We start from the raw sequence: 27,594 nt of genomic DNA, 5'->3' as shown, positions 1-27,594 counted from the left end.
ATTTAGGTATCCAAATTGAAGCAAAAGATGATGCCTGTGATCAAGTTACTATTATGCTTAAATCTTTTGACAACCCTCTCTGTTTCACAACCCACCACTTCCCCACTCCCCTCTGAGTCCAGCCAGACTCACCTCCCTACTCCTCTCTACTGTTTCCTACCCTGGGCCTCACACATGGTATTCCCATTGCCTGGCAGCTTTCCCTGCCTTTTCCTCTTTTTCATCCCCACTCACTTTTATGGCTCGCTTGTGTTTTCTCCATTGAAGTTTTCCCTGACTCATCCAAAAAGGGTCAATGATTTCCTCTGCTGTATCTCTGCTGTATTTTGTGCACCTCTGTCTCCTAGGCTGTTAGTCTGAGATTAGAGAGATTCCTTTATCTCTGTGTGCGTAGCACAGAGCCTAGGCATCTTAGGACAGAGTGGCTGTATTTAGAGAAGAAGGGAGAAGAAGGAAGGAAGGAAGAAAGAGAGGGAGGGAGAAAGGAAGGAGTATGCAACCTAGTACCTTAAAGAGAAATAGTAGTTTGGGTTCAAAACTATGAACCAGCTTTGGCCTCTCTCATAAAACAATTTTATCTTCAATTTTAAAATGAATCCAAATAAAAATTTTCATAGAGCCATCAAATCCCAGACCAGAATAAACCTTAGAGGTCATCAAAACTGGTTTCCTATTTTTTGGGTTTTTTTGGGTTTTTTTTGTTTTTTGTTTTGTTTTGTTTTTTAATGTGACCTTAATGCAGACCTACTGTCACTATATTATGGTCCTTTACCCTCGTTTCCTTTGTTACCAACTCTCTTTATTACCTGGATTCCTTGCCTTTCTGTTATTTCATTTTGACTGTGTATCATCCATTCTGATCTCTGCCACTTCTTTTCTTTTTTTTTTTTTTTTAATAAATTTATTTATTTTAATTTTTTTTTGGCTGCATTGGGTCTTCGTTGCTGCGTGCGGGCTTTCTCTAGTTGCAGTGAGCGGGGGCTACTCTTCCTTGCGGTGCGCGGGCTTCTCACTGAGGTGGCTTCTCTTGTTGTGGAGCACAGGTTTTAGGTGTGCAGGCTTCAGTAGTTGTGGCACGTGGGCTCTAGTGCAGGCTCAGTAGTTGTGGCGCACGGGCTTAGTCGGTCCGTGGCGTGTGGGATCTTCCTGGACCAGGGCTCGAACCCGTGTCCCCTGCATTGGCAGGTGGATTCTTAACCACTGCACCACCCGGGAAGCCCCTCTTCTTTTCTGATGTTACTTTGGTCACCTTTTCTTTCATTCGTAGAGATTTTATCTACCTGTATTAAGGAAACAATATTGTCCATAAAAGACACTAATTTCTAATGCCATGTATTTTGGAATAGTATTTCCTAAGAAAACACGTATACTGTATTTGTGTGTGTGTTTTACATATAGTCTGATCAATGGAACTTTGTGTATGTGTGGGGGGATGGGAAGACACCAAAATAAAATTGCAGTTATGATAATAATCCACGTGCTTCTGCTGAAAGCAGGGTGTACTAAGCATTAATGGGCAGACCAAACTAGTCAATACATTTTCATTTATGTCTTTTATAATCTTACATAAATCATAATTTTTTTTAAATGGTAAAACAAAGATATTATAATTTTGGTGTGTTAAATCACTGTTACAACACTCTATAATTAAAAGTAATTCCTTTTTCATCTTCAGTTTTTATTTCCAAGCTTTCAGAAATGATATTTAATGAAAAGAGCAGAACAAACACACTAACATTGACAAACATTTTGCTTTGAAAAATTGAATGTTCTGCCTCTCTTTTTATCAGTCTGTCAAATAGCTACATTTATTAAGTGCTGGGCAGAATATTGTCCTAGGTGCTGAGGAACATTGCTAAGGAAAAAGAAATCTTATACCAGGGGTGAGATAAGATCAACAAAACTGGAAATAAACAAGGCCCCCAGTAAATATGACATCTCATCATTTTAGGATTGCAGATACATAATGGCATTTGCAAAGTGAACCCTAATCCATTTCTTGTCCACTCTTCAGGCTCAAAAATTAGCTACTTCCCATGGACTTCCTGTTCTCCAGCTATTACAGAGTCCTGAGGAGCCCCACTTTCTCAAGCTTCTGTGTCCTTCAGATGCCCTCCCGCATCCTGGGTGCCTATGCATCTCAGGTGCCCCTTCCTCTGGGAAGCCTTCCCTGATCCTCCCCCTCAGACAGGTTAGGTCCTACTCCTCTGGGTTTCCATAGCACTTTCCATGAATTGCCAGGGAAGGACTTGTTAATGTCTGTCTGCCCAAATAGCCTTCATTAACTGGTTCATTCATCCAACACACAGCGGTGCTGGGAGAACACAACCCAGTCTAGGTACTTTCTGCCCTGAGGCAGCTCACAGGGAGAGGGAGAGATAGATTAGCACCCCAACATCTGCAATCCTGTGTGAAAAGGGACGTAACAGAGATATACAGGGAACGTTATGGCACTGCTCAGGAAGGGCCCTTGCCTGGCTCCGAGGTCAGAGAGGCGTCAGGAAAGCTTCGTGGATGGGGAGACACTTGACCTGAGGCTCGAAGGATGAGAGATGGTCGGTGAGTTGGGCAAAGTTAGAGAAGGTGGAGGGTGATGGTTCAGGCAGAGGAAATGGGGATGCAAAGCTACCATTAGAAGAGGAACAGAGAACTACAAATAGGTCTGGACACTAGAGAGCAGGGTGTGTCTAACAGCGGCAGGATGTAGAAGCCCTGATACGCCACGCTGAGGCGCCATGCTGAGGAGCATGTGCCTGAACATGTGGCATGGATCCTTGTTTTGAAGGCATGTAAATGGGGGAGCAGCAAAGTCTTGTGAGTATTTTGGAAAGATCATTCTAGGAATGAGAAAGGGAGCAGAGTGGAAGAAAGTGAGCCTAGAGGCAGAGTCCCTTCCTTTAAGGGGAAATAGAAGATGAAGGTTCGCGCTAAAGACATGGCAGTGAAAGCAGGGTGGAAACCCATTCTGGAGATATTTATTTTAGATGGAGAAGAGACAGAACAGATTCACGGAGGAGCAAGCGTTCAGCTCTGGGAACGTGGACTGCCGAGTGTCAAGGAAACACCCAGAAGACAAGCCCTGTTGGATACTGGGATCTAGAGACCAGGAAAGAAGTCTCTAGACTGGAGGAAAAGATTTGGGAGTTGTCTCTGCACAGTTTAAAGCTGAAGGTGAGGTTTCCCAGGAAAAAATACGTCAGGTGTGAAGAGAAGAGGGCTGAGGCTGGACCCCAGGGGAGCATTAGGTAAGAACAGACAGAAAAAAAAGAGATCCTGAGAAGAGGGCATCTGGGAGGCAGAGAGGTGAGATGAGTGTTCCAGAAGCCAGGGACACAGAGTCCAGAAAAGGAACAAGTGGTCCAGAGTGTCAAGAGCTGCAGCAGGGGTCAGACCTGAGAGGTCCTCAGTACGTTGTTTGGCAACTAAATGCTCAAAAGTGATAGTGGCAAAGCAGCCCATGCAGTAGGTAGCAGGGGCAGAAGTCACCCTGTAGATAGTGAAGGAATGCGGATGGGGAAGGGGGACTATAAAAACAGGCACCAGAAAGTGGAGGCTACTCTCTTTAGAGGCTTGGTGGTGAAAGGAAAATGCATGGAGGGAGGTAGGGTTGAGGGGTTCCTTGAGGGCATGGAGGGCCCGGCACAGTGTCTGGCCCTCAAGAGGCACTCCAGTAGGTATTGACTAAGTGAAAGTTGAAATGATAAATTACTGAATAATGAGCAGGGGAAGACTTCATGTGTTTTGGAATATTTAGTTATTCATTTATTTAGCTTCAAAAGAGGTGACATACCGAATAAACCTGAAAGGGAGAAGCAGGAGGCCTGGGAGGATGGTGGAGGCGCTCATGCTGTGAGCAATAGGGAGAATCCAGTGGGGTGAGACCCAAGCGCAGAGAAGAGGCAAATGTGCCCCAGAAAGAAGGCAGCTGACAAGGGGAGCGAACCGCTAAGGAAATGGGCGTGAGGAGTACAGACAGCATCACTGGGTAATAAATACAACACGCAGCATAGCAGATGATGACGAGAAACACCATCATAATCTAATGTCGATTACAAGGGAAAGGGGGAAATCCTTCCAAGGGCCCTTTCAACCCTACCAAAGACGTATCTACTGAAACATTGCAAGTTAATGCTCTGAAGCAGAGGCGTCTTTTTTTCCGTCCTAAACTACACAAGATATCAAGGCAGTAACACTTGGAGCCATGTAAATTTAAAGAGGTGGGAAAATAGGAGACATTTAGAGCAGGACCAGAGAAGCATGGCTGACTCTATGGAAATGGACCTGTATTTGTAGAGTTCTCACAGCAAAACTGGGATAAGAAGGCCCTTCCCAGAGTTGCTGTGAGAATTATAGGTGAAAACCCTTTTAAATCATTACAGGCGAGCTGTTGTCATTATTATGACCTAGTTGCTACAAAGCCCTCTGTGGGTATTCATGTACCTCTCTAGCTTGCACCTCTCACTTTTGACCCCCCTTCCTCTTACCTTCTTTGCTAGGGTTTATTTATTAAAAGATATCATATGTGCAAAGTGTCTGACATCACACCTGGAATATGGGTGTGTGTGTCAATAAATGTTAAAGGCTAACCCTCCTCCCACCCCCAGCCCCCAGTCTCCTTCTCTTCCTGCTGCCTCTCTACGGCCTGTGGGTAAACCCAGGGACCTTTGTCCCCTGCCATGAGCTTTCAGTAGTGGTGACTCCTGAGTGTGAGTCTGGGCAAGTCACAACTTAGGGGCCTAATCGTGAAACTGATAAAGCTTAGGTTGTGAAATCACCAGCTGAATCAGCAATCATACAAGGCATGGTGGTAACTCACTGATTTCCAATCAACAGCAGCTGAGAGACCAGTCTTTCCACTAGAAAGCTTTGACTGAGACTTCCAATCTGTGTTAATTTATTCCGTTCTTTGGAAGCCTGACCTTTTAAACATGACCTACGAGTCTACCCAGCAGACAGAAACCCAGGAATGTGGGCAAAGGTTGGAGGCAGAGAGGGCTTCGAGGGTAAAGGGTGAGAGGCGAAGGTCACTGGCCTTGACTTAAGGGTCTCCAGGATGGGTCACGAACGCACCAGCAAGTCCAGTGCCCTTTGGCGTTGCAGTTTCGAGTTTCGCATCCTTAAACTAGGTATGATCATTTCGGTTCCATCACAGGGCGCTCAAGCGTGTGTACATGGCCTTCCTCAAAACCCCCGCCCACCGCGTGTCCCCCACCCCTAATGAAAATAGTATTGTTAACCTTGACCTTGCATCCCAGCTCCTGAAGCCCCAAGCTCCACTAATCTGAGGCCTGCTACCTGGGTGACGACCAGAGGGGACCCTATGGCTGCCATCCTGCCAAGGGCCGTGCCCAGGCCCTGGGGGTGGAGCAGCGGGCAGGTTCGCGGGCACAGAGGGCGGCCCAGCTCCGAACCCTGCGGCTTTCGCCGGCGGGAGCGAGAGCCGGCTGTAGGCGGCTCCTTCCTGTGCAAACTTTTCTGTCCTCTTCCTCCTCCCGCCCTCCCCACCAGCTTCTCGGCGCCCGGCGTCCAGCCTCCCCGCCCTCGTCGCTGCCTCGGGGTAGCCGCGCGCCGGGCAGCGCGGTCCTCGGCGCCGGCCCCACCCCGCGCTCCGGGCCGCCAGGAGCCGATGGCCGAGGCGGGCAGGAGCCCCGCGGAGTCCCCGGGAGAGCCGGCCGGGCAGGCGGCGGCCGAGGTCCCCGAGCCCGAGGCGCCCGCCCGGCCGCCAGCGCCTGCCCTGCGCCGGCTGCCCGGGGACCCGAGCCCCCGCGGCCGCTCGCAGAGCGACCTGTCGTCGTGCTCGAATCGGGGCCGCCCGCTCCGGGTCCACATCTCCGGCTCAGGTAAGGGCAGCTCGGGCGCTGGGGGCCGGGGGTAGGGCCGGCGCGGGCAGGTGGCTGCGATGGGGACCCGGCCAGCCCGGGGCGTCAGCGGGCAATGGCCCAGCCGGTTGGCGGCGGGAGTGGAGGAGGGGCTGGTGGGGGGGGGGTCGGGGCTGGGAGAAGCTGAACTCCCCCACCCCGCTGCCGCTATACTCCTTGGTGGCCGGCGGCTCGGTACCCTCGGCGGGAGATGCTCCGCCCCGGCTGGGGCGCCGGGTGGGCGCGCGTTTCTCCCGGGCGAGACGCACCCGGCGGGATGCGGAGCGCTCCCACGCGGCCGTGCGGCTCTGCGGCGCCGGGGAGCCCCGGCTGCTCTGGTTCTTAGGCTTGTGCATCGGGAAGAGGAGGCTCCCTCGGTCTTCAGCGCGACTTTGGCCCCACGGAAGGGTGCGGTCCTCTCACGGTGGGGGTGGGGGGTTGGGCCAGTGCGAGTCTTGAACACCCTCCCAACCGCTCCTGCTTCTGAAACAAAGCCTTCCTTGGGGGTTTGCTGGTCCGAGGACCCGGAGTATGAGTTCTTCCTCCCTGTAAAACCCCACGCAGGTGGTGGTGAGAGTTTGGCCGTGATCCTTCACTGTTTGACCAAGGCTGGAGCCAGCCCCTCTGCGGTAGCACCTGCCCGCGGGTTCTCCTCTGCCCCGTGTGCACCCCCGGCTCCGGCGACTGCTCGGGGCACCGGACGGCCAGATCCAGGCTGAGGGCCGGTGCTGCCAGCGCGGAGCTGCGTAACGGGGGGGCAAATCGCTTAACCTTGTCTCTCACATCTCGGTGTTTAAAGTGGGAAGGAGAGTGTGGAACTACCACATGGGGAGGTTATGGGGGGATTAAATAATTAATGATTTAAAAATGCTTTTAAACAAAGCATTCTCTTAAGAACTGTAGAACCGTTTTTAAAAGTCCACCAGGCTTGTTAAGTTTCTGCAGATCGTTTTCTGATTTGCCATCTCCGGAGGATGCGTGAGAGCTGGGAAGCTGGGACTGAAGCTAACATCAAAGCTACCAGTAGCAGCGACAGGCCCTTGTAATGGTGCAGAGCTTACACCCTACCCTCCACCACTACTGCCTCAGGCTCTGTGCTCGGGGGCCAGGCCTTGAAGCGCCCAGGCGACCTCACTCCTACCTGAAGCCTAGTTTCCCCTTCAAAAAAAGGCACATTTCCATGTCTCTGACTCCACTCCACCGGCAAGCCAGCTCTGTTTTCCATCAAAGCCCTCTTTCTTATTCCTTTTTTAAAAATTTTTTTCCTTATTTTTTAAAAATGTATTTATTTATTATTTATTTATTTTAGGCTGCGTCGGGTCTCAGTTGCGAGCGCCGGCTCTTCCTTGTGGTGCCCGGGCTTCTCTCTAGCTGTGGCGTGTGGCGGGTTTTTCTCTCTCTAGTTGTGGCACGCGGGCTTAGTTGCCCCGCGGCATGTGGCATCTTAGTTCCCTGACCAGGGAAGAACCTGCGTCCGCTGCGTTGTCAGGCGGATTCTTTACCCCTGGACCACCAGGGAAGTCCCCTCTTACTTTTGTAATATCGCTTTTGCCGCACAACGTGTATATGTAGAAAAACATAAAACGTATTGTTGATCTGACTTCGCAGATCACTTTGGTTAAAGCCGGTTGGAATTGTTAAATACAGGTAGTGGGATGTAGGTTATGGGATGTTTCTGAAGAATCTTCTGCCAGATTCATATTGTGGAAAGTATTGAGTTGAATGTATTTTTCCTCCTGGTTTTTATGTCTTGGCCAGACTGAACTTGAACCCTGGATAATCTTGATTGATTTTTTTTTTTTTTTAACAAAGATTAACCATTCAGGTGACTCTAAAGAGGCAACTGCAAATGTGTCCAGATGGTGACGGTAGACAAAATAAGCATAGAGTGTATCACCATTTTTCATTTTCATAGATGGAAATCAAGGCCTACACGTAGAAAAGGGGCAGTAAAAACCTTTTAAATGTGTATGTGCAAAGTGCCCCTCATGTGAACTGTGAACTTCAATTTATAAAATTATTTTACCTCCAAGAAGTCTATGCCTTCTGTGTACTTTTAAAGGATATTAGGAAGTGACAACTTTCAGCTGAGTTGTCCCCTGCAGCCCAGGATCCTGACCCACGTGTGAAAGAGTGAACTTCTACGTATTTTATCTTCAGAACTGAGCCTTGGATTTCTTTAAGAGCAGGCTAAACATGATGAGGAACTTCCTGCATTTCTTAGGAGTCAGAGAGAAAACGAATGAGTTGGTCCCTCACTGACACACAGTATTTCCCTAGAATCCTGCAGCCTCTGCAGCCAGGCTGGATGGATGGAGAATCAGCCAGATGACCGGGCTGATAACAGAATTGCCTTAGAGACACAATAGGAAGGTTACAACCTCTTGTGAAAACATTCCTTGACCATAGGGTAGCCCAGTTTCTAGGCCCTCCCCAGAAGTTCTGGGCACGCAAGTGGGCAGGATCCAAAGCGAGATCATATGTGGCCTGGCCAGAGCCAGCCCCAGACCAGCAGCTCCGGCATCATCTCAGAATCTTGGACCCTACCCCAGACCTGCTTAATCCCAGTCTGCATTTCACAAGATCCCCAGGTTGTTATAGGAACATTAACGTTTGAGAAGCATTACTCTCTGCCACTGGTTTGCAAAGTTGGTTACACATAGGAGTCCCTTGGCGAGTTAAAAAAAACCACCACCACCAAAATCACAGCAAAACAATTCATGGCTAGGTCCCAGCCCCAGAGATTCTGATTTAATTGGCATCAGGTGATTCTAATGTGTGGCAAGGTTTGGGAACCACCGTGCTATGGCCTGTATATCAGCATGACTTGCTGCCGTATGTATTGTGATATTGTGACCAGGATTGGCCTGGGCAAGTGTAAGGCTGAAGACTTTGGTTTGGTACCTTCTCACATCCCTACTGGTATTCTCCTCTGCTGCTTCCACCTCCCAAGTGGCTTTTCTCACTCCCTTTTTTGATTTCAGCTGGTTGCCAGTAAGTCCTTCCCAAGGGTTAATTTCTAATAATGAGTTAATTACCTGGTGGGAGTCTTTGGGAGAGTATTGAGGGGGGGAGGGAACTTTGCAGTGGTGCGTGGCTGGGAGGGGGCAGAGGAGGAGAGGGAGGAGAATACTGCAAAGTGTTCACCAAGGGTTGTCAGAGAAGAGCCTCACTCCAGAACAAACGGCCATCCCCATCTGTCACCCCACATCCCAGCACTGCTTCCTTTCTGCCCTTCTGTCCGTAAAAGAATAATAAAAACTATGAAACTCGAAGTTTTTGCCTATGATGCCAAGAAGAGACAATCCAATACAAAAAAATATTTTTAAAAGACCAGCTCTGTACTTGCACTGTATTGGTGCTGTGGAGATATCACAAGAGAATCCACTTTCTGTTTGCACTTTATTACTGGATTTTTGTCAAGAAAAGCATCTCAGGCTTCAATGGCTTTTATTTAACTTGTGATTTGAATAGTTAATTTTTCACATGATAAAAATTCATGTGCTTTGTCAGCAAAATCTCTAGTTTTAAATTTTAAAATCCATACAAAATGTGAAGAAAGCCATATATTTTCAAATAAGTACACTTTAAAAATATAACTGAAGTAAAATTGGAATTGATACATCAGCCCTGTTATTGAGCTTAGAAAACCATTGCTTTATGGTTTTGAATTCACTGTTCTGGAATTCAACAGAAGTTCTGGATTTTTAAAATCTAGTATTTCTTTGTAAATAAAGTGGTGTTTTATCCATTAAAAAAAATAAAATCCCAAAGCAAGGTTTTCATGATATATGGACAGGTGTTCTCAATTTTCAGGTCAATCTTCTTCTGCATTGAGAACTTTAATATATTCAGCGGGTTCTGATGGTCTTTTCTGATAAGCCCAATGTTTAGTAAGTAAAGAGCCTTAGGACACAGTCCAGGACTTACTCCTATTGTAAGCTCTCATCAAGTACTGACTGTGGACCTACTGTGTACCGGGCGCTGTGCTGGACCCATCGGGCTGTAGGAGTACCAAGAGGCGTTTGCTGTCTTCAAGCTATGACTCTTAGTCTTGCACGTAGGGCTGCACAGAACAGAAAACATTTGAGCCACCTTAAAAAGGGAGGTATGAGCAGATGGGCCACTTCATCAGCTTGGTGTCCAGACACAGTCCCATCTCTTTTGGTACCCTGATTCATCCCTCCGGCATCCCTTTGCCCTAGTACACATAGGTGTGTAGGTAATGGCAAATCCAGTATCTTTGTCTTGAGTCTTTCATCGCTGGTGTGTTCAGTGCCTAGTGGAGTGAGAATCTAGTCAACCTAGATGTTCTGTCCATCCATACCTGCTACTACCTGGCCACTGCCACGAGGTGTTGCTGTCCAAGACGGGTTCTGCAGTTGATGGTCACCTGTCCCACTGGGGGAAGTCCTTGCTGTCCACACCTTGCCGGTGCTCCCAGAGTGCCTCCCACTGCCCTCTAGGTTCTAACTGCTCCAGTTGGTGTTTGCAGGCTCAGCCTTTGTTATCCAAAGCATAATGACGTGCTGTGCCAGGGTGGGGAGGTCCCAAGGGAACTCTTGGTCCCCGATCACAGCGGGGCTGGAGCAGCCCTAGGCAGGAACAATGGATGCTGGCTCACTTTCCATTCACATAACTCAGAGTGTTTTTCTTTTTTACCAAAAAAAGACCATTTGGCTCTGGGTGTACTTTCTGTCTCTGCCTTCTCACAGGAGAGTAAAACCATCCTGCCAGGAAAGGCAGGGCAGCCTGGGCAGAGCAGACAAGGGGGGCTCAAATGCAGCCTGTGCCCTGCCCTGGCCAAGCTATACAGTCTGGGGTGGACCTGCATGCCCCCAACTCCTCCAAGAAGGGAACCTTTTTCTTTGTGCAAAGGCTGTGGGCTTCCCATCCAGCTAGGAGCTGCCCACTGCTCAGGCTTCATCCCAGAAGGGGTGCCTTTATGTAATGCTCACAAAGTCACCATATAAGCCAAGATGATCCTGTACCCGAGGTTAAGACATTTTAAAACTCAACATCACCTGTTATCCTGCAGCAGAGGCTGAAACACTAAAAATCATCTTCACGTGTTAGATAAGGACATGCCTGTTAAGTCAGGCTGCACTTGACCTGGAGCTGAGAACAGAGAGCTGTCAGGAACGGAGGCGGCCCTACGGACCAGTTCCTCTTTCTCTTCTAGCGCTTCCTCAGGGATGGCACAGCCTCCCCGACTCTCAGCTTCTCTTTGCCTCTCTGCTTCCTAATCTGAACAGATGCTCCTGGTGAGAATCTGTTTTGTGGGTGCTTCCTTGTCCATCGACTTACACAAACCCTACCTCATAGCTCCTACCTCCCCACCACAGCTTACCTTCGCTTCCTCTTGGCTCTTGTCTGTATTTTACCTGGACAACTTTCTTCATGTTTTTCAGTTCAAATTCCCTAGAGAAGATCCACTGTTTGAAGCCATAGGTCATAGGTCACACAGAGGTCACAGAGACATTGTCTGTCTTGATCCGATACCCACCCAAACTCAAGCCAGCTGTGGCCTGGAGGGTGAAATCTTCACTTAGTGCCAATAAGGTCACTTAGGAAGAAGTGAGCCGGGGCAGTTTCATTCATTCATTCAACTAGTATTTATCGAGGTGAGGCCTGCTATGTGCCAGTCACTGTTCTAGGCTCTGGGTGTACAGAGATGAGCAGATATGGTCTGCAATTTGGGGAGTAAGAATGAAAGCAGAAAGGATATGGCTGGCCGGAGACAGCAGCCTGTGTAGTGGTCTAAGCCATTGTTATTTGCCATGTTTATGCTCAAAAAATGACTGGTGATGGTGGTAATGACTCTTGTTCTTGTTTTCAGAGGATGCCTGAAGAGCGAATTATACCTAAACTGGGGAAGCTCTAGTTGGCATCAGTAGTTCAATAGTAGCTCTGAGACTGCTGGCAAAACTGTGGACTTGTTTTGAGCTCCAGCCACTGCAGGTAGTACACTAGGTGAGGGAGCATACCTTGATTTTTTCTTCATTCATTCAGTCAACAAACAGCTAGTGGGCTAAACACAGAGGCTGTAAAGACATCCCTAAAGGAACAGTGGGGGGAAGACAGGCAAATAAACCAATGACTGCAGTGCCACCAAGTCTGAGCTATGACTTGTGCCCAGTCCTGGGCCTGGGGGAGAACCTAGAAGGCTCAGCTATAGGAAATGGCTTGGGGGAGGGTAATCAGGAAGGGCTTCCTGGAGGAGGTGAAACCTATACTATCTCCAGGCAAGAGGAGGAACAGGAAGATGGAGGAGGAGTGTCTGAGGAGAGGAAAGAGTACAGGAAAAACACCAAGGCCTGAAACAACCCGGCATCAACAGAAAACACTCAGCAGTAGGGTCCTGGGGGAGAGAAGGGAGGTTAGGGTGCTGGGCCAAGGCCAGAGAATGAGAGCTTCCTGTGTCTGAATGCTTCCCGGGAGACACAATTTAGGTGACATTTGTAAGGCATTTGCAAGCTTGATAGGGGGCGTGTTCGGAGTGTATTCTGACATGGACACTGAGGGACAATGGTGGGGAGAACACAGCCAGCTGAGATTTGAGACACAGAATCACGGTTATTATCAGTGTGGTCCTGGTCAGCTTACTTCCCCTCCTTCCGCTTGGCTTCCTTATATCTGACCTGGAAATGATTAGTAACAGTAACGCCTAGCTCATAGGGTTCATGTGAGGCTGAAACTGTGAAAGTGCTTTTGGACTTTAAAGTGCCATGTAAATTGTGGCACCTTGGGCACCCGTCTATTACAGGACTTACTATGGTGTAGTAAACTGTGCATCCTTCCTCGTGCTGTAACAGCACTGAAAACAGAAACTATGTTTAATTGACTTTTGCATTCTCAGTGCCAGATATGGGACCTGGTATATAGTAGGTGCTTACTAAATATTTATGGACTTAATGCATGAATTCCCTAAAAGTCAGTTCTTTTGACATGAAGTCATAAATCAAAAAACTAGATGAAGTGATAAGAAATATAAATGGAAAGTTGGGTAGAAGCTATGATTTCCAAATGTTTAAAACACACACACACACACACACACACACACACCACACACACACACACACACCCCAAAATTAACTAGAGTGTTTTTGAAGAGCTGTTGATGAAATCCTGAGCGCTTCCTTGGGGGTATTGTGCGAACCTTGCTTCCCAATATCTTCGTAAAAGCAGTTTGTGAAAGGGAAGTCGTGAATGTCAGTCCAGCCTCGGGCTGGTGTCAGGGATTCTGCAGCCTCCTTGCAGGGCAGTGCTGGGTGTTGGATGCAAGAGCATAGGCAAGAGGGCTTAGAAGGAAGTGAACTTTCACGCGAATCCAGTCCTGCATATTTATACATGCTATCACATTTCATCTTTATAGCAACCCTATGACATAGCTAAGTATCAGCTCCACTTTTTAGGTAAGGAACCTGGCTTCAGAAAAATGGAATAACCCAGCCAGTCCCACAGGTAGCAGGGAAGTAGTAGAACAGATACTCAAATCTTTATGACTTCTAAGCTCACGCTCTTTTCCTTACCTAATAGAACCTTAGTGCACAGCCATCGCCACTCAGGGAAAACGACTCGTATGTACCCCACCACCAGGGCGGAAATCCAGTTATGTTTTACTCTACAGATACTATTCTGAGATCATCAGAATAAACATGTTTCCATCAAAAGGTCATTTTCAGGCCCCAGCCAGTTGTCTGTCTATTTTAAGGTCTATCCAACACTTCAGATTTCTAGTATAAACAACAAATTTGGATTAACTGTAACGGGATTCTGGGATCCTGTATTTTCAGGCAAGCATGCTTCAGTGATCGTTACTGAGGTGCGTTCTTTTAACCTAAAACTACTCAATCTTGGAGTCATGTGTGTAATTCATGCCCAGGAACCATGTCTTGTCTCAGAGTACAAGTGTAGTTTCAGTTACAAAAGTGAAGCTCAGGAAGAAAACCCTGAAGCAGCTTTAGTGTTTTTAAAACACCCTACTGGCTGACTCATTATCTTTGATCACACTAGCTGAAATTTGCACGGAGAAGTGGGTTGCAAGGCTTGCCTTAGAAAGGTTTCTGAGATCTAGCTCACTGTGTGACCTATTGGCTAAAACTTGACATTTATATACCTTACTTAGCAGTTTCTCGATGCCTCTGTGAAGGCTTGAGAAAAAGTAGCTATTGCTTACCCCTCATAACAGGAAGAAACTTGTGACTTAAAGAAAAGTGCATTATCTATCCCCAGAGCTCAGGGCTGTGACTAGGGTGGGAATATCATTGGTGTGATGCTTCAATTCTGGATCAGCAGCTCACATATTTTAAGCGCGTGACGTATAATTTATGGCCACGATTCAGGTCATCAGGTTGGTCTGTAATCTTTTGCCTTCATGTATATTTTAACCTACCTGAATGGCGTCTTCTTTATGGGTCTCATTTCTATTAGATAATAATTGAGTAACCTAAACATCAATAACAAACATTTATCAAATCCTTCTTCTCCAACCTGCTGGGCTTTATAAATCTTTGATTGCTGCTTCTCTAGATGAAGAGGACAGAAAGATTTGATGATGACAAAGAACATGATTTGTATTTAATAAATGTAATAGAACTTATGTCTTCAAATGAATGTTATCTTTTAGAATTGTCATATACTTATTCCAATTATGGAAGATATGCTTATTTCAATTAGGATTCTGCTGGGTGAAACAGTGTTTAACAAAAGCTTTATGATTAAAATATTCAATCCCTCATTTTATCCACTTTCCCTGATTACAGCACGACTGTAGCTCTTTCTAAAAATCATGTCTAACTTTCAGAGACATGGATTTACTGTCAGTGGGGAAGATTTGAAGAGACATTCCAGAAATGGCCAGGATAGTGGCCACATTGTGGGAATACGTATACTGTCTCCCAGCATGATTATTTTGGTGGGAATAACAATCATTTGGACATCTAAGTCATTCATGTTACTTTATAGTAATACTTCATACCCCCAGAATATATAACAATTCGATTTAGTGTGTGGTAACCAAGCAGGTCAGTTTGGGCTATTAACGTAGTGACTCTGAGGTTAAGAAAGTAAAGAAGACAATGTGACATTTGTGGGAGGGCTTCAGTAAGGCATGAATGAGAAGATTATTAAGTGATAGCAAGGATTTGCTCAAAATGAACAATTTTCCATAGCCAGGAATAGAGACTCCCTTGTTCGAAAGAAGTTTTTGTTTTTGTTTGTATAAGGATATAAGAGCAGTTCAAAACCAGTAAGTAGAGTTGTGTATCATGAGGACCCAGAACCAGGAGCTGATAAATTGCCTGTGGCCAAGGAGGGCACTCTTTCACCATCTCTCCATCACTTTTTTTCTGCTAGGGTTCTATCTATCTATCTATCTATCTATCTATCTATCAATCATCTTCCCATCCATCCTTGCATCCATCCATCAATGCATCCAGCCATACCAGATTTCTCTGCTATTACAAGCACGCGTTTCCTCAGAGTTTCCGCATTCACACGTCTTCAGTTAGAGCAAACAGAGACTTCTTGGTGTCCTTGGATCCAATTCCAAATGCCCAGCCTGGGTCAGGTAGCCATTCCCATAACCAGCTATATCCATTGTATAGGACAAGCAAGGCTGCTGGCACGCAGTCTTATAGGTGCGGACAGGATAGTTCTTAGATTAGAGATGGTTAGGATGGGAAAACACACCAACGGTATCCACTACCTCAGTGTACCAGCGGACTGGCAAAGTGAGGAATTCCTGGGCTTCTGGGAAGGGAAAGAGCCACTGAAAAAAGCCAAATGCCTGTTCAGGTCAGAAAGAAGAAAAAAAGTGGGGTGGAGAGAGGGACAAATTAGGAATATGGGATTAACAGATACAGATTACTATACATAAACTAGATAAGCAATGAGGATTTACTGTATAGCACAGGAAATGATACTCAATATCTTGTAATAACCTACAATGGAATATAATCTGCAAACAAAAACAAAACCCAAAACGAATCACTATGCTGCACACCTGAAACTAACGCAGTATTGTAAATCAACTCTACTTCAATTAAAAAATAAATTAACTAAAAAAAGAGTGGGGTAATAAAATTGGATTGCGTAAGGAAACAGTTGTCTCTGATGAAGCATATGTTCTGTAGCACAGCGGGGTGTTTTGGAGTTATGGGGAAGGAAGCAGGAAGGCGGGCTCTTCCTAGGGAACAAGGTAAGAGTAGCAGGATGATGGAAGTCGTTGGCCGGGATGCAGGGTGGGGACACCTGTTGGAGGGGTGGGTCACAGGGCGGATCTTATGGATTGAGGGGTGTGAAGAACACGGGGGAGATGGTTTGGGTGTGAAGACAGACAATCTTCTCTCTTGGCCGATTTTTGGGATACCCCGTGTCTCCCTCCACAACCACCACACCAGCTGTAGGGTGCACATAATCGTGGTGCCACCTGGGCCCCTTGTATTTCCGTTCAGCCCTCATTGGTCATTTACCAGACACCCTCCACCCCGCATTCCTTTAGGAGCTTTAACGATGGGTCTCACACAGCACATCAGGCCTGTGCCTCTTTCCAAATGGAACTCTGAGGCAGTGAGGCTGATTCAAACCCTGGCTCTCTGTGGATTATGTTCTCCCAGAGGGTGACCCTGGCTTCTGGGGCCTGTTTGGGGTGTGGGATGGCATTCCTCTGGCCTGATCTGATAAAACATTTCTTTTTTAAAAAAATTTTTAATTATTTATTTATTATTTTTGGCTGTGTTGGGTCTTCGTTTCTGTGCGAGGGCTTTCTCTAGTTGCGGCAAGCGGGGGCCGCTCTTCATCGCGGTGCGCGGGCCTCTCACTATCGCGGCCTCTCTTGTTGCGGAGCACAGGCTCCAGACGTGCAGACTCAGTAGTTGTGGCTCACGGGTCCAGTTGCTCCGCGGTATGTGGGATCTTCCCAGACCAGGGCTCGAACCTGTGTCCCCTGCATTGGCAGGCAGATTCTCATCCACTGCGCCACTAGGGAAGCCCCTGATAAAACATTTCTTAGCATAGGTTTAGGGTTGGCATTAGGTCACATGCAATTATCCAGATCAAGATTGGTAGTTTTTCACTGGGATGATGTTTCTTTAGGCAGCTGACAAATTCCCAGTGGGCTGGGATATGAAAAATGTCTGTGGCCTCAGGCAATGGCAAGATGGGAGTGTCTGCCCCGGCCCAGGAATACAATGGAGGGACCAGCAGTTGCCAGAAAGCTGCAGAAAGAAAAAAGAAGGTGCTTTGAACTTTCTGGTGCCAAAAAACTTAACTTGTGCATCAAAATCTGTGTGTAAATGTCCCCCGGTCCCACCGTCCCGCTTTGGGCTTCCTGGCTGCCGCTCCTCCCTTCTGTTTCTGCACACACATACTTTAACTGCTGCTCTTTGAGCCCTCTCCCTCCAAGGCGTCCCTTGATGTTCACGTTCGCAGGCCGTCACCTGTGTTAAACTCTTACTGAGGCTGGGGGTGGAGGTGTCTCGATATGATTCAGCTGGTCCCTGTGCCCCAGTAAGGAAGCCCTTAATCCCAGGCTGTGGTTTTCAGCCATCATCACCTTGCCGCTCTGCTCATAGTCAACAAGCAGCAAAGGCGTGCCACAAACGATGAAAAATTAGAGTCCTAGTCAGACCCCCCCCAGGAAGCACTAAGTCCACCATTTTCTTCTAGAAGGGGTGATGTTTCAGTGCATCAGTGGACGACTCACATCAACCTGCTGTAATGGCCTGTTGACCAGAGCTCTCACCCGAGTCCACATCTGATTTAGGTGACAGGGTTACAGTATCCAGTTTCTCAAATGTTACTGTGCTTATGCATCACCTGAGGATCTCGTTGAAATTCGGTAGGGGTGGAGATTGAGCTTCTGCATTTTCTTATAGGCTTCTAAGCTTTGCTGATGCTGCTGGCCCCTGAACCACACTTTGGGGAGCAAGCCTCTGTGGATAGCTTTCACTGGGCTTGTCAACTATTTTAAGGATGGATTCCTTCTAGCGCTAATGTAGCTTACAATTCCATCCATGGAAACTTCTACACTGCTTGAAAGTCTACTCTTGCTTTCCTGTTTGGTAAGCCTGACTATGTATTATTTATAAGAGGTGGAAGCTCTGAAAGATTTAGTGAGAGGAGCCTTTAGAACTTCCACCCATGCAGGATATTTTGCTTCTAGAGTGCCCATGTAAATTGGCTCCTGGGATTTTATCTGTAAAGGCTTTATGCGTCTAGTGTCTAGCGGGTTTTCAGATGGTAGGATGAAGAGATGGAGACAGAATCTTTTTTGAGATGTAATTTTCATATAACATTGTATTAATTTTAGGTGTACAACATAATGATTGATGTATGTATGTGTTGTGAAATGATTAGCACAATAAGTTTAGTTGACATCCATCCCTGCCTTCAGTTACAAAAAAATTTATTGTCATGATGAGAACTGGTAAGATCTACTCTCTTAGCAACTTTCAAATACACAGTACAGTACTGTTAGCTATGGTCACCATGCTGTCCATTACACCCCAGGACTTATTTATCTTATAATTGGAAGTTCGCACCCTTTGACCCAGAATTTTTTTTTTAACCTAAGATTAAAACACTTTAATCACTGGAAACTCATGACTCAAATCCAGTTTTTGAGATGGCATTACTCCAAACATGTAAAGACAAGAGTAAATTATGAATATGCACGTTTGAAAAGCTTTACATCCGTGTAAAGCTTTGCATTTCTCATTCCTCATTTCTCAGTGTCTGTGATGCCTTTTGTAGAGAAGAGGGAGGGGCTGAAGGGGACTGGAGTTGAGGTTATTGACACCCAGACCAGGGCTTCTCATGGATGTGAGAAAGAAGGGAGGCCTCAGGAACTTCTGCCCTGATGGGCTGGGCATGGACCTCCTTCCAAGGAGACTGCAGATGTTAAGATGTACCTGAGGATCGGAATGTTGGTGGTCCCCCTGCGAATCACAAGGATGCTGGAAAATATGCAGATGTGAGGATGTAATAAGCAGATATGTTAGTTTAGTCAACTGGGGTTGCTGTTACAATCCCCACAGAAAATACCCTTTAGAAGTGAGAAGTATAACAATGGGGAGAAGCCACAGCTCTAAATGGAGAACTTTGACTTATTGTGTCAATCATGTAGCAGTTTATTATTGCCTTGGATAGTGCCAGAATCTTCCTACCTAACCACTTCATTCAACAAATAATTGTTAAAGCAACCACTGTGCAGTAAACTTTAACTTCTCATATGAGTGTAGACTGTCTCCGATCTCTTTGAGTGCAGCATTTGAGTATTAGACTTTTGTAATCTCCGTACTACCTCACTTATAGCAGTTGCTTATAAAGCATGTGTTGGAAGTGACAGATTATACTTGGGACGGCTTGCAGTCACCTAAAAGTGGTGAGAAGCCACAGCTGAAAAAAAATGAGAAGAATAAGGGAGAAAGAGTATAGTGAGGCCGGTTAGCAGCACTCAGATCACCTAAGGGAACCTAAAGAATAAACACTGAAAAGACATCATTGGATTGCATCGGAAAAATGTTACTGGAATTCATAGCCAAAGCACTTTCATTGAAGTTTGGGGAATGGAGACCCAGAGAGGCACGGGGGGAATTGGGTTGAAGGGTAGTTTCAACACCAGGGCCATGGATGGAAATAAAGGGTGGGAAGTGGAGGAAATAACCGTCAACAATAAAAGTCTTTCTGTGAAGCAAATACTTTTCGCACAGTACTTTTCAATAATCGTTCGTTAGCATGGTATTCTGTGCTCGGTCGTATACGTTTATGGAGGATATTAAGCATGTAGCAGATGGTGCTCTATCGGGATTAAAAACAAATCGAAGATAAGTGTAGGAAGTGTAGGAAGACTGGAATGATCTGTGATAGTCAGGCACCTGTCACTTGCCAGGTATTTAAAGAGTGAAGTGAGCAATATATTTCATCCAAAAGCTTAAACATGCTTATCCCAGCCTGGAAATGTTCCTGTAGGACTAAAACCCACGCACGTTCGTCCATCCATCAATGATGTTCAGCAGGTATTTACTGAGTCTCTACTATGTGCCAGTAAGAAAACAAAACCCAGGCCTTGGAGCCTATATTAGTGGGGAATGTTAAACATAAACAAAGCCTGATGCTAGTGAAAGTGGAAAGGACAGATTTTGAGCAGTAACATTCTAAGGAATAGGGAAAAGAGTCCAGGATGGCCTGAACTTGACTTCAGTTTGTACAGAGGTGACTGGGTGTTTTAAAGGAAGAAGGAGGTGGACTTCCCTGGCGGTCCAGTGATTAGGACTGCGTGCTTCCACTGCAGGGGAAACAGGTTCGATCCCTGGTTGGGGAACCAAAATCCCACAAGCCGTGCAGCGCAGCCAAAAAAAAAAAAAAAATATATATATATATATATATGTGTGTGTGTGTCTGTGTGTGTGTGTGTATTATATATAAAAAATATTTTAAAAATGGAAGAAGGAGGGAGTAGTGAGGGGAGTGGGCAGGGACTCAGTAGGGTCAGGGAGTTGAAAAATTACAAAAAGTGTGAAAAAGGGGCGTTGGTCCATGTGAAACCAGTTTGGGCTTGCTTGCTGGTGCTCATTCCTTATCACTTATGGAAGTTAGGCTCCTACCCTCCCACAGAGGCTGGGAGCCAGGGGGCCCTATCTTCAGATTGGTTGGAACAAATAGTAAATTCTTTGGCAGCCTTGAGTTTTCTCAGGCAGACACTTTAAGGGGGGCTGGGGTCATCCTAGGGAAGCAGCCTTGAGCCATTAGAAACAATGTTAACGTTAGTGCAAATATTTACAGGCTAAGATTGAGGCCTAGTCAAGAAGAGGGCTCAGAGGAGCCTGGCTAAAGTTTGGCCATGGAGAGAATCTTTGTCATTGGAGAGAGACAGTAAACAAAATAAATTAAAAAATAATAGATGGTGATAATAAAGTGTGGGAGAGATCAGGGAATCTTGGGGTGGAGGTATGGAGATTGCAAACTTAGATATGGTAGTCAATGCGGGTCTCACTAAAAGGCACCAAAAGAAAGGCACTTTCCTTTCTCAGGAAAGCTCTGAGAGAAGTGATGGTGAGAGACTTGGAGATACCTGAGGGAAAAGCCTTCTGGGCAGAGGGAAGACAAGGGCGAAAGCTCAGAGGCAGGGATTTTTTTCTGTGTCTGAGAAACGGAAAAGAGGCCCGAAGGGTAAAGTGAGTTGACAGGATCAGTAGGAGGCCATGGGCCTCTGGACCATATACGGATGTCGATTTTTCTGAGTGAGATGGGAAGTCAGTGGAGGGCTTGGGCAGAGGGGTGCCATGTTCTCTGATGAAGCAAATGTGGAAAGTGAACTTGGGGAGACAACTGCTTCATACCAATATCCACTGAAGAGTGAGGCCACAGGTCTGACAGGGCTGTGATGTCTGCCTCTTCTTTCCCACTCCCCTTAGTTAATGGGCAGTAATTAGCAAATTAGCGGGGCACTTTAAATGTTCTGTGAAAGTAGCTGAACTAATCAGTTACCTTCAGACCTCCTCATCTGACCCCAACAATTCACGCTGAGATTGAAGAACAACCGAAACAACGTTTTCCACTTTTCCAGCCTCAGCAAAATCAACCTATATTTCTTCCATCATTAAAATACACAATACATTCTTGATACAGATACATGTGAAAGAAGAAGTGTAATTCCTCTCACATCCCCCCAACCTCACCTGTCTTCAGCTGGTGTCCTTTTAGACTACTTCTATGGAAATACACATGAATATATAGGCATCATTTTTTTCTTCACAAATTTGGAATTATGCGATGCATAATCTATGCAAACTGCACTTTTTAGTCAAAAGTTTCTTGGACATGCTTTCATGTCAATATACACGATTTTATCTCACTCATTTTAAAGTTTGCAGAAAATTTCACAGTCTAGCTGTATCATATTTTGTATAAGCACTTCCCTGTTGATAAACATTGCATTTTTCCCTGCATTTTTGATTTTACAAACAATGTTCAGTGAACCTTGGACGTGTGTATCTTTCTGAATATGTGGGTGTATTTCCATGAGAAGACGCCCAAATCAAAGGTAATCGGGGCGGGGAAGGGGAGGGTGGAATGAATTGGGAGATTAGGTTTGACATACATACACTACCATATGTAAAATAGATAGCTTGCGGGAACCTGCTGTATAGCACAGGGAGCTCAGCTCGGTGCTCTGTAATGACCTAGATGGGTGGGATGGGGGAGAGGGATGTGGGAGAGAGGTCCAAGAGGGAGGGGGTATATGTATACGTATAGCTGATTCACTTCATTGTACAGCAGAAACTAACACATTATAAAGCAATTATACTCCAATAAAAAAAATCTAATAGGCACTACCATATTTTCCTCTGAAGTCTGTACAAATGTACACTCCCAGGAGATTGTGAGACTACCTGTTTCCCCATACCCTCCCCAGGACAGAAAACTATTAACATTTTTTAGCCTTTGCTAGTTTAAGATGGATAGATTATCTTTAGTTTTACATTTCTGTGATCACTGCTGTACTTAGCAAGTAGTTTATATTATCAGCCATTTGTATTTTTTTCCCTCTGTGGTCTTGCTATACATTTCCTCTGCCCATTTTTCTAGTGTATTACTTTCTTAGCTCTTGGTGTATTAAAAGTAGTACTCCTTTGTTGTATACGTTGGAAGTATGTATTTTCTACAATTCGGTTGCTTTCACTTTGTTCTCAGTACATTCTGTGGCTCAGGAACAAATCCAGTTTTGATGTGTGAAGGTACACGTTTATACACACATATGGAGGATTTACAAATAGCAATATATGTCTACATTGGCTTTGAAATGCCCTTCAATAAAAGCCATTCGGCTTCTGTGATTCTTATCTTCGATTTCTAGTGTGGGAGGCTTCCGGCTTTGCTTTTGTCTGGCCTTTGCATAACTTCATTTAACCAGCGGGGAATTACAGAGAGAAGATATTTACAATCAGGTCAGGTTACTGTGAACATCTGTGAAATTCAGGATATTTTCTGGGGGCAAGTTAAAATGTGGGACACCACCCTGCCTGAAGCAAGTTTCTATTGTTGTTACCCAGCAGATTCAAAGGTGTTACTTGGGGCCAAAGCCTTATCTCTTTAACAACAGCACTGCTGCTGAATATCATTGCCTCTAGCCCCCAATCCTTGTATAAGTTTGGAAACAACTAATACAACCATCTGTGAAAACTTGTGGGAAAAAAGAACTGGGGAGTGAGGTCTTTCTGGTCTGTTCTGCTCTCTACCATGATGATCACCAACAGAAATACTTTACATTTCATGTATCAGTTTACTTTCTGCTTTTCCTCTTGCTCCAGTTTGCATTCCTAAATTTCTGGCCATAGAGGGACAAATAAAATATATGACCACTTCATCTGAGTGTCAGAATTTCCTTGATCAGAAAGTAACCCCAGCCACCTGTTTGAGTAATTTTTTTTCCCCTAACTAATCATGTGAATTGCCTTGTTTTGGTCAAATGTTGACACTCCCACCTACTCCCATCTTGCCACCACTACTCACAGATAAAATCTAATTATCACCTCAGGATGGTTTCTTGTCATATAGTACATCACAGGCACAAAAGAATTTAGGGCACTTAACATTTAGTGGTTTTTTAAAAAAATGTTATTTTTTAAACTGATGTTTTAAGCTGCTATTTCACAATTATTAAAAAAGGAAAAAAGGAAAAAAAGAAGGGAAGGAAAGAAGGGACAGAGGGAGGGAGGAAGGAAGGGAGGGAGGGAACCAAATGTTTTACTAATTAATCTATTTGTAATGTTACATGGAAGTTACTAGTAGAAGGGACAGTGAAAACAAAGTGTTTAAGAAATTAATGAATGAAGGAACAGATTTCAGGGAGCTCAGGCAGGTTTCTGTTCTCGGTAGATAATTACCAAATTCCCCAGCTTTGATTTGTGATTGTTCAACACAGAATTTTATGACGCCAGGTACTTCATCATCCAATCCCAGGTCATTCCAGACTTTAGTCCTTAAAGTTATTTATTTCAAGACATTAAGTATGGACTTTTGGTCTGAGCATCTCCAGTGCACCTAGGTGCCGGTATAAAAAGTGGGCCAATAACTGATGGAAATGATGCTTGCTTGTCTTCCTCCATCCTAGAAACCATATTTGTCTTTGAAATAAAAATGAGGCCAGAATTAAAGGGCCGACTTGCCCCAGACTCACTTAAAGGGGGCCAGAAGAATTGGTCAAGCAGAGTTCACCAATGAGAGATTCATTTGATTTGACAGACTTTCCTTTTTTTTTTTTTAATTTTTATTTTTTATTTATTTATTTATGGCTGTGTTGGGTCTTCGTTTCTGTGCGAGGGCTTTCTCTAGTTGCGGCGAGCGGGGGCCACTCTTCATCGCGGTGCGCGAACCTCTCTCACTATCGCGGCCTCTCTTGTTGCAGAGCACAGGCTCCAGACGCGCAGGCTCAGTAACTGTGGCTCACGGGCCTAGTTGCTCCGCAGCATGTGGGATCTTCCCAGACCAGGACTCGAACCCGTGTCCCTTGCGTTGGCAGGCAGATTCTCAACCACCGCGCCACCAGGGAAGCCCCAGACTTTCCATTTTAAAGATAAATATGACCTGAAGGACGAAGGCTGTTTGATGGTCATTCACATTGGTCATTGTATAAATTACTTTAGTCATCATCATAACTGTAGTATTATAGAGTTCACTGTTAACATATTTAATCCTCATAATCTTGGACTCCTGTTTGACTCTTTTTTCTTTTTAAAAAATATTTATTTATTTATTTTGGCTGCACTGGGTCTTAGTTGCGACATGCGGGATCTTAGTTGCGGGATGCAGACTTCCTAGTTGTGGCATGCAGACTCTTAGTTGCGGCATGCATGTGGGATCTAGTTCCCCAACCAGGGATCAAACCCAGGCCCCCTGCGTTGGGAGCCTGGAGTCTTACCCTGGACCACCAGGGAAGTCCCCTGTTTGACTCTTATTTATCCCACCTCATAGATGAGGGAAGTGAGAGGTAGCCTGGGTCATACAGCCAGTGAATGCCAAGTGGGATTCCAACCCAGATCTTCTGATTCCAAGTTTAGGCTGCTGCCACCACACCAGATAATCAGATAATTTACACTCCCACATCTGTGGGAGCGGACACTTGGTTGGAGATTGGAGGAGGAGGAAAGAGAAGGGTATGGGAGTGCCAGAGGCAGGTGGGCAGTGGGAGATGTGGCCTGATGGTGAGATAGCTCCCTTTTACTGCACAGGGTCTGGATGTTTGATAACTGACCTGGCCATCAGGGCCTGATCCAGCTCCTTTGAAACCACAGAAATGTGTGTCAGGGGTCTCCAAGGAGCTCTGGTTCTTTATGTGTCAGTGCAGAAAGAATTCAGGGAGAGGCAAACTGATAGATAAGAAGTGATTTATTAAAATAGGATGCTTGTGAGGCTTACAAGCAGGCAGGTGAGAGAGTGCTATGTCCCGAGAACTTAGTGGGCTACAGTTTTATAATCAAAGGAAAAATGGGGAGGGGGGGAAGACCGCCTTCTTTCTCATTCTTGTGTAGATGTCATGCTTCCATCCTTAGTTCCTCCTCTGTGTCAGCGGGGGAGTTTTCTTATCTCTACATGGTCAGGCTGGGACTGTCATGGTGCTATTTAAATTAGCAGAAGGGCAGTGACATATGCTAAAAATGGTGAATCATCTCAGGTTTTAGTATAATGTCACCTTTTCCTTATATTTTTGTTTTTAGTGTGCTCAGAGGAGCGTGTCCTAGTAATCATTAACTTACTGAGCTCGCTGGGCAGGATGTGGGTCTCAGTCCACCAGTGTTTTATTGTTTGGGGGCATGTCTCATGCTTCTGTTGCATGCTTTTGTTGCTAAGCAAGCCTGCTCGGCTTTGTGGTTAAGCAAACCTGCTTTCTTGAGTGATCAGTAATTTACAGGGGTCTCCCATACTTTTTTCTTTACTTACAATCCCCTAGTGGGATTAACTATTCAGTCACCTTTGTCCCTTTCCTCTGTCCCTAGCACCTCCAGACTCTAGTTGTTTTACCTTGGCCACTTCTCCTACCAGATGGTCTTGTCTCAGGCTTCCTTGCGCTTCTCCGCCTCCCCTCCCCTGTTAGCATGCTGCAGCCTTGGAAATATAGATGTGTCGTTTCTTTTGCCTGGACTCTGAAAGAAACATAGAGGTGATGCCTTGTGAGTAGAAACATAAGGTAACCATGTTCTTGAACAGGTCAGATTTAGGCCAGGGGTCCATGGAACCAGCTGGAACAGCACAGTCTGCACATTGCTGCCAGAAGCACCCTTCCCCGGTGCTGCTTTTATTTTTCTCCTTCCTAGAAACACACTTGAAGGATGGAGAGGGTCCCTCGTGCCCAGTTCAGCCTCACTGGCTTCAGGAGACCCCCCAGCGTGAGCTCTTTCCTCTGAGCCTCCCTTGGCTCCACCCACCGTGCTGCCCCAGGGACATCTTCCTTGTTCCCTCATGTCTCATGTCTTTATTTTTGCCCCAAATCAGGAACCCATAGGTTCAAAGAGAATTAAGAGAAACATTGTATTGATAAAATCAAAATGTAAACACCTCCCTTTACTTGCATATAACAATATCATAGGGAGAAAAAAAATTACCCACTCTTTTTTTCTCCAAAATGTTCAAATCTCCAGTTCACTTACTTCTTCCCTTTACCATATAAACAATGTTCTACCAGCATGAGAAATGTTCAGTTACTAAGTTCACATGTAGTAATAGTATTAGGTTTTAAAAACACAAGTCGTGAATGTCAGATCTATCATAAGGACCAAATTAAATGTTTTCATGTCCATGTTCACTTCTGGGGCCACATGATGGAGAGACCAGGAAGCTCACTATTTTACTTACTCTTATCATCTTTATCAGTTTTTCTTAGTAATATTCTGGGCAGAGGAAGGTAAAGAGGATATGTAAGTAGATTATGTATTTCCAAGGCAGATTCAGGCTGTTTTTATAATGCAAAGAAGTAGAGATCGTCTTACAAAAATCTAGTGAATGCTATTTGTTTCTGAACTGGTCTTTGAGTAGACAGGTATGTTTGACTTTTAGCCCTTTGAAGGAAATTCCGGGACCTCACTGCAAACTGGACCAGCAGCTGGAATGCCTGGGTGTGGGTTAGGTGTCTACCCCCTCCCTGGGGGGAGGGGAGGTCTGTGACAAAGACCAATGAAAGAAAGGGCTGCTTGGCAGATTATAGTGGCTTTCAGCCACTTCCAGCCCATCTTTGGCCTTCTCCCACAGATGGGGTGACTGGAGAGGTCCTGGGCCAAATAAGGTATGACCTTCTCTTTAATGGTCTGTGAAGGTTTCCTGGAATGGGGTCAAGGCTTTCCCCCACTGTAATATATAGAGGACTGTTCTGAGGGAGAAAGTGTCCTCGTACTCTGCTGCTTTGGGGTAGCTTTGGGTCTTGGCTGAAACATCCTCGTTGCAGGCATCTGCTTTTTATTTGCACCTGATCTAGTGGGTCAGCTCCAGCCACGTCTCTTGGACCATTATGAATTCAGAGTCAGCATCCCCTGGATCTAATGTGAGACCAGCCCGTTTCAAAATCATCACGAATCCTACTGCTGAAATGTCAGGAGAAAGGGAGAAAAGGAGAAGGGGAAGATTCATGGGTTATTTATTAGTTTACTATACTATGTATATCAATGGTAACTCTATCCTGACATCTCTCCCTCCCACCACACCCCTCACTCTGCTTGGGTCTGAAGTAGGAAGAGACAAT

The 27,594-nt window shown here is 45.6% G+C and overlaps 1 protein-coding gene across 5 annotated transcripts in view; it reads left to right on the top strand.

The window, feature by feature from the left end:
• Positions 1 to 5,405: 5,405 nt before the first annotated feature.
• The window catches only part of PHACTR2 (phosphatase and actin regulator 2), a gene marked incomplete at its 3' end in the record, with an annotated part of 253,202 nt that continues 231,013 nt past the window's right edge, over positions 5,406 to 27,594 (top strand). The window contains exon 1 of one of the 5 annotated variants that reach the window (XM_082474584.1): positions 5,406 to 5,840. In XM_082474584.1, coding sequence (XP_082330710.1) covers positions 5,627 to 5,840 — 214 coding nt within the window. In that variant the 5' untranslated portion in view covers positions 5,406 to 5,626. The remainder of the gene's footprint in view (positions 5,841 to 27,594) is intronic. The other 4 variants (XM_082474586.1, XM_082474585.1, XM_082474587.1 and 1 more) reach the window with 4 other exon arrangements.

The sequence above is a fragment of the Balaenoptera physalus genome (assembly GCF_965194825.1).
Source record: "Balaenoptera physalus genome assembly, chromosome: 9".
NCBI classification, from domain to species: Eukaryota; Metazoa; Chordata; class Mammalia; order Artiodactyla; family Balaenopteridae; genus Balaenoptera; species Balaenoptera physalus.
This window is presented reverse-complemented; position numbering and strand designations above follow the sequence as displayed.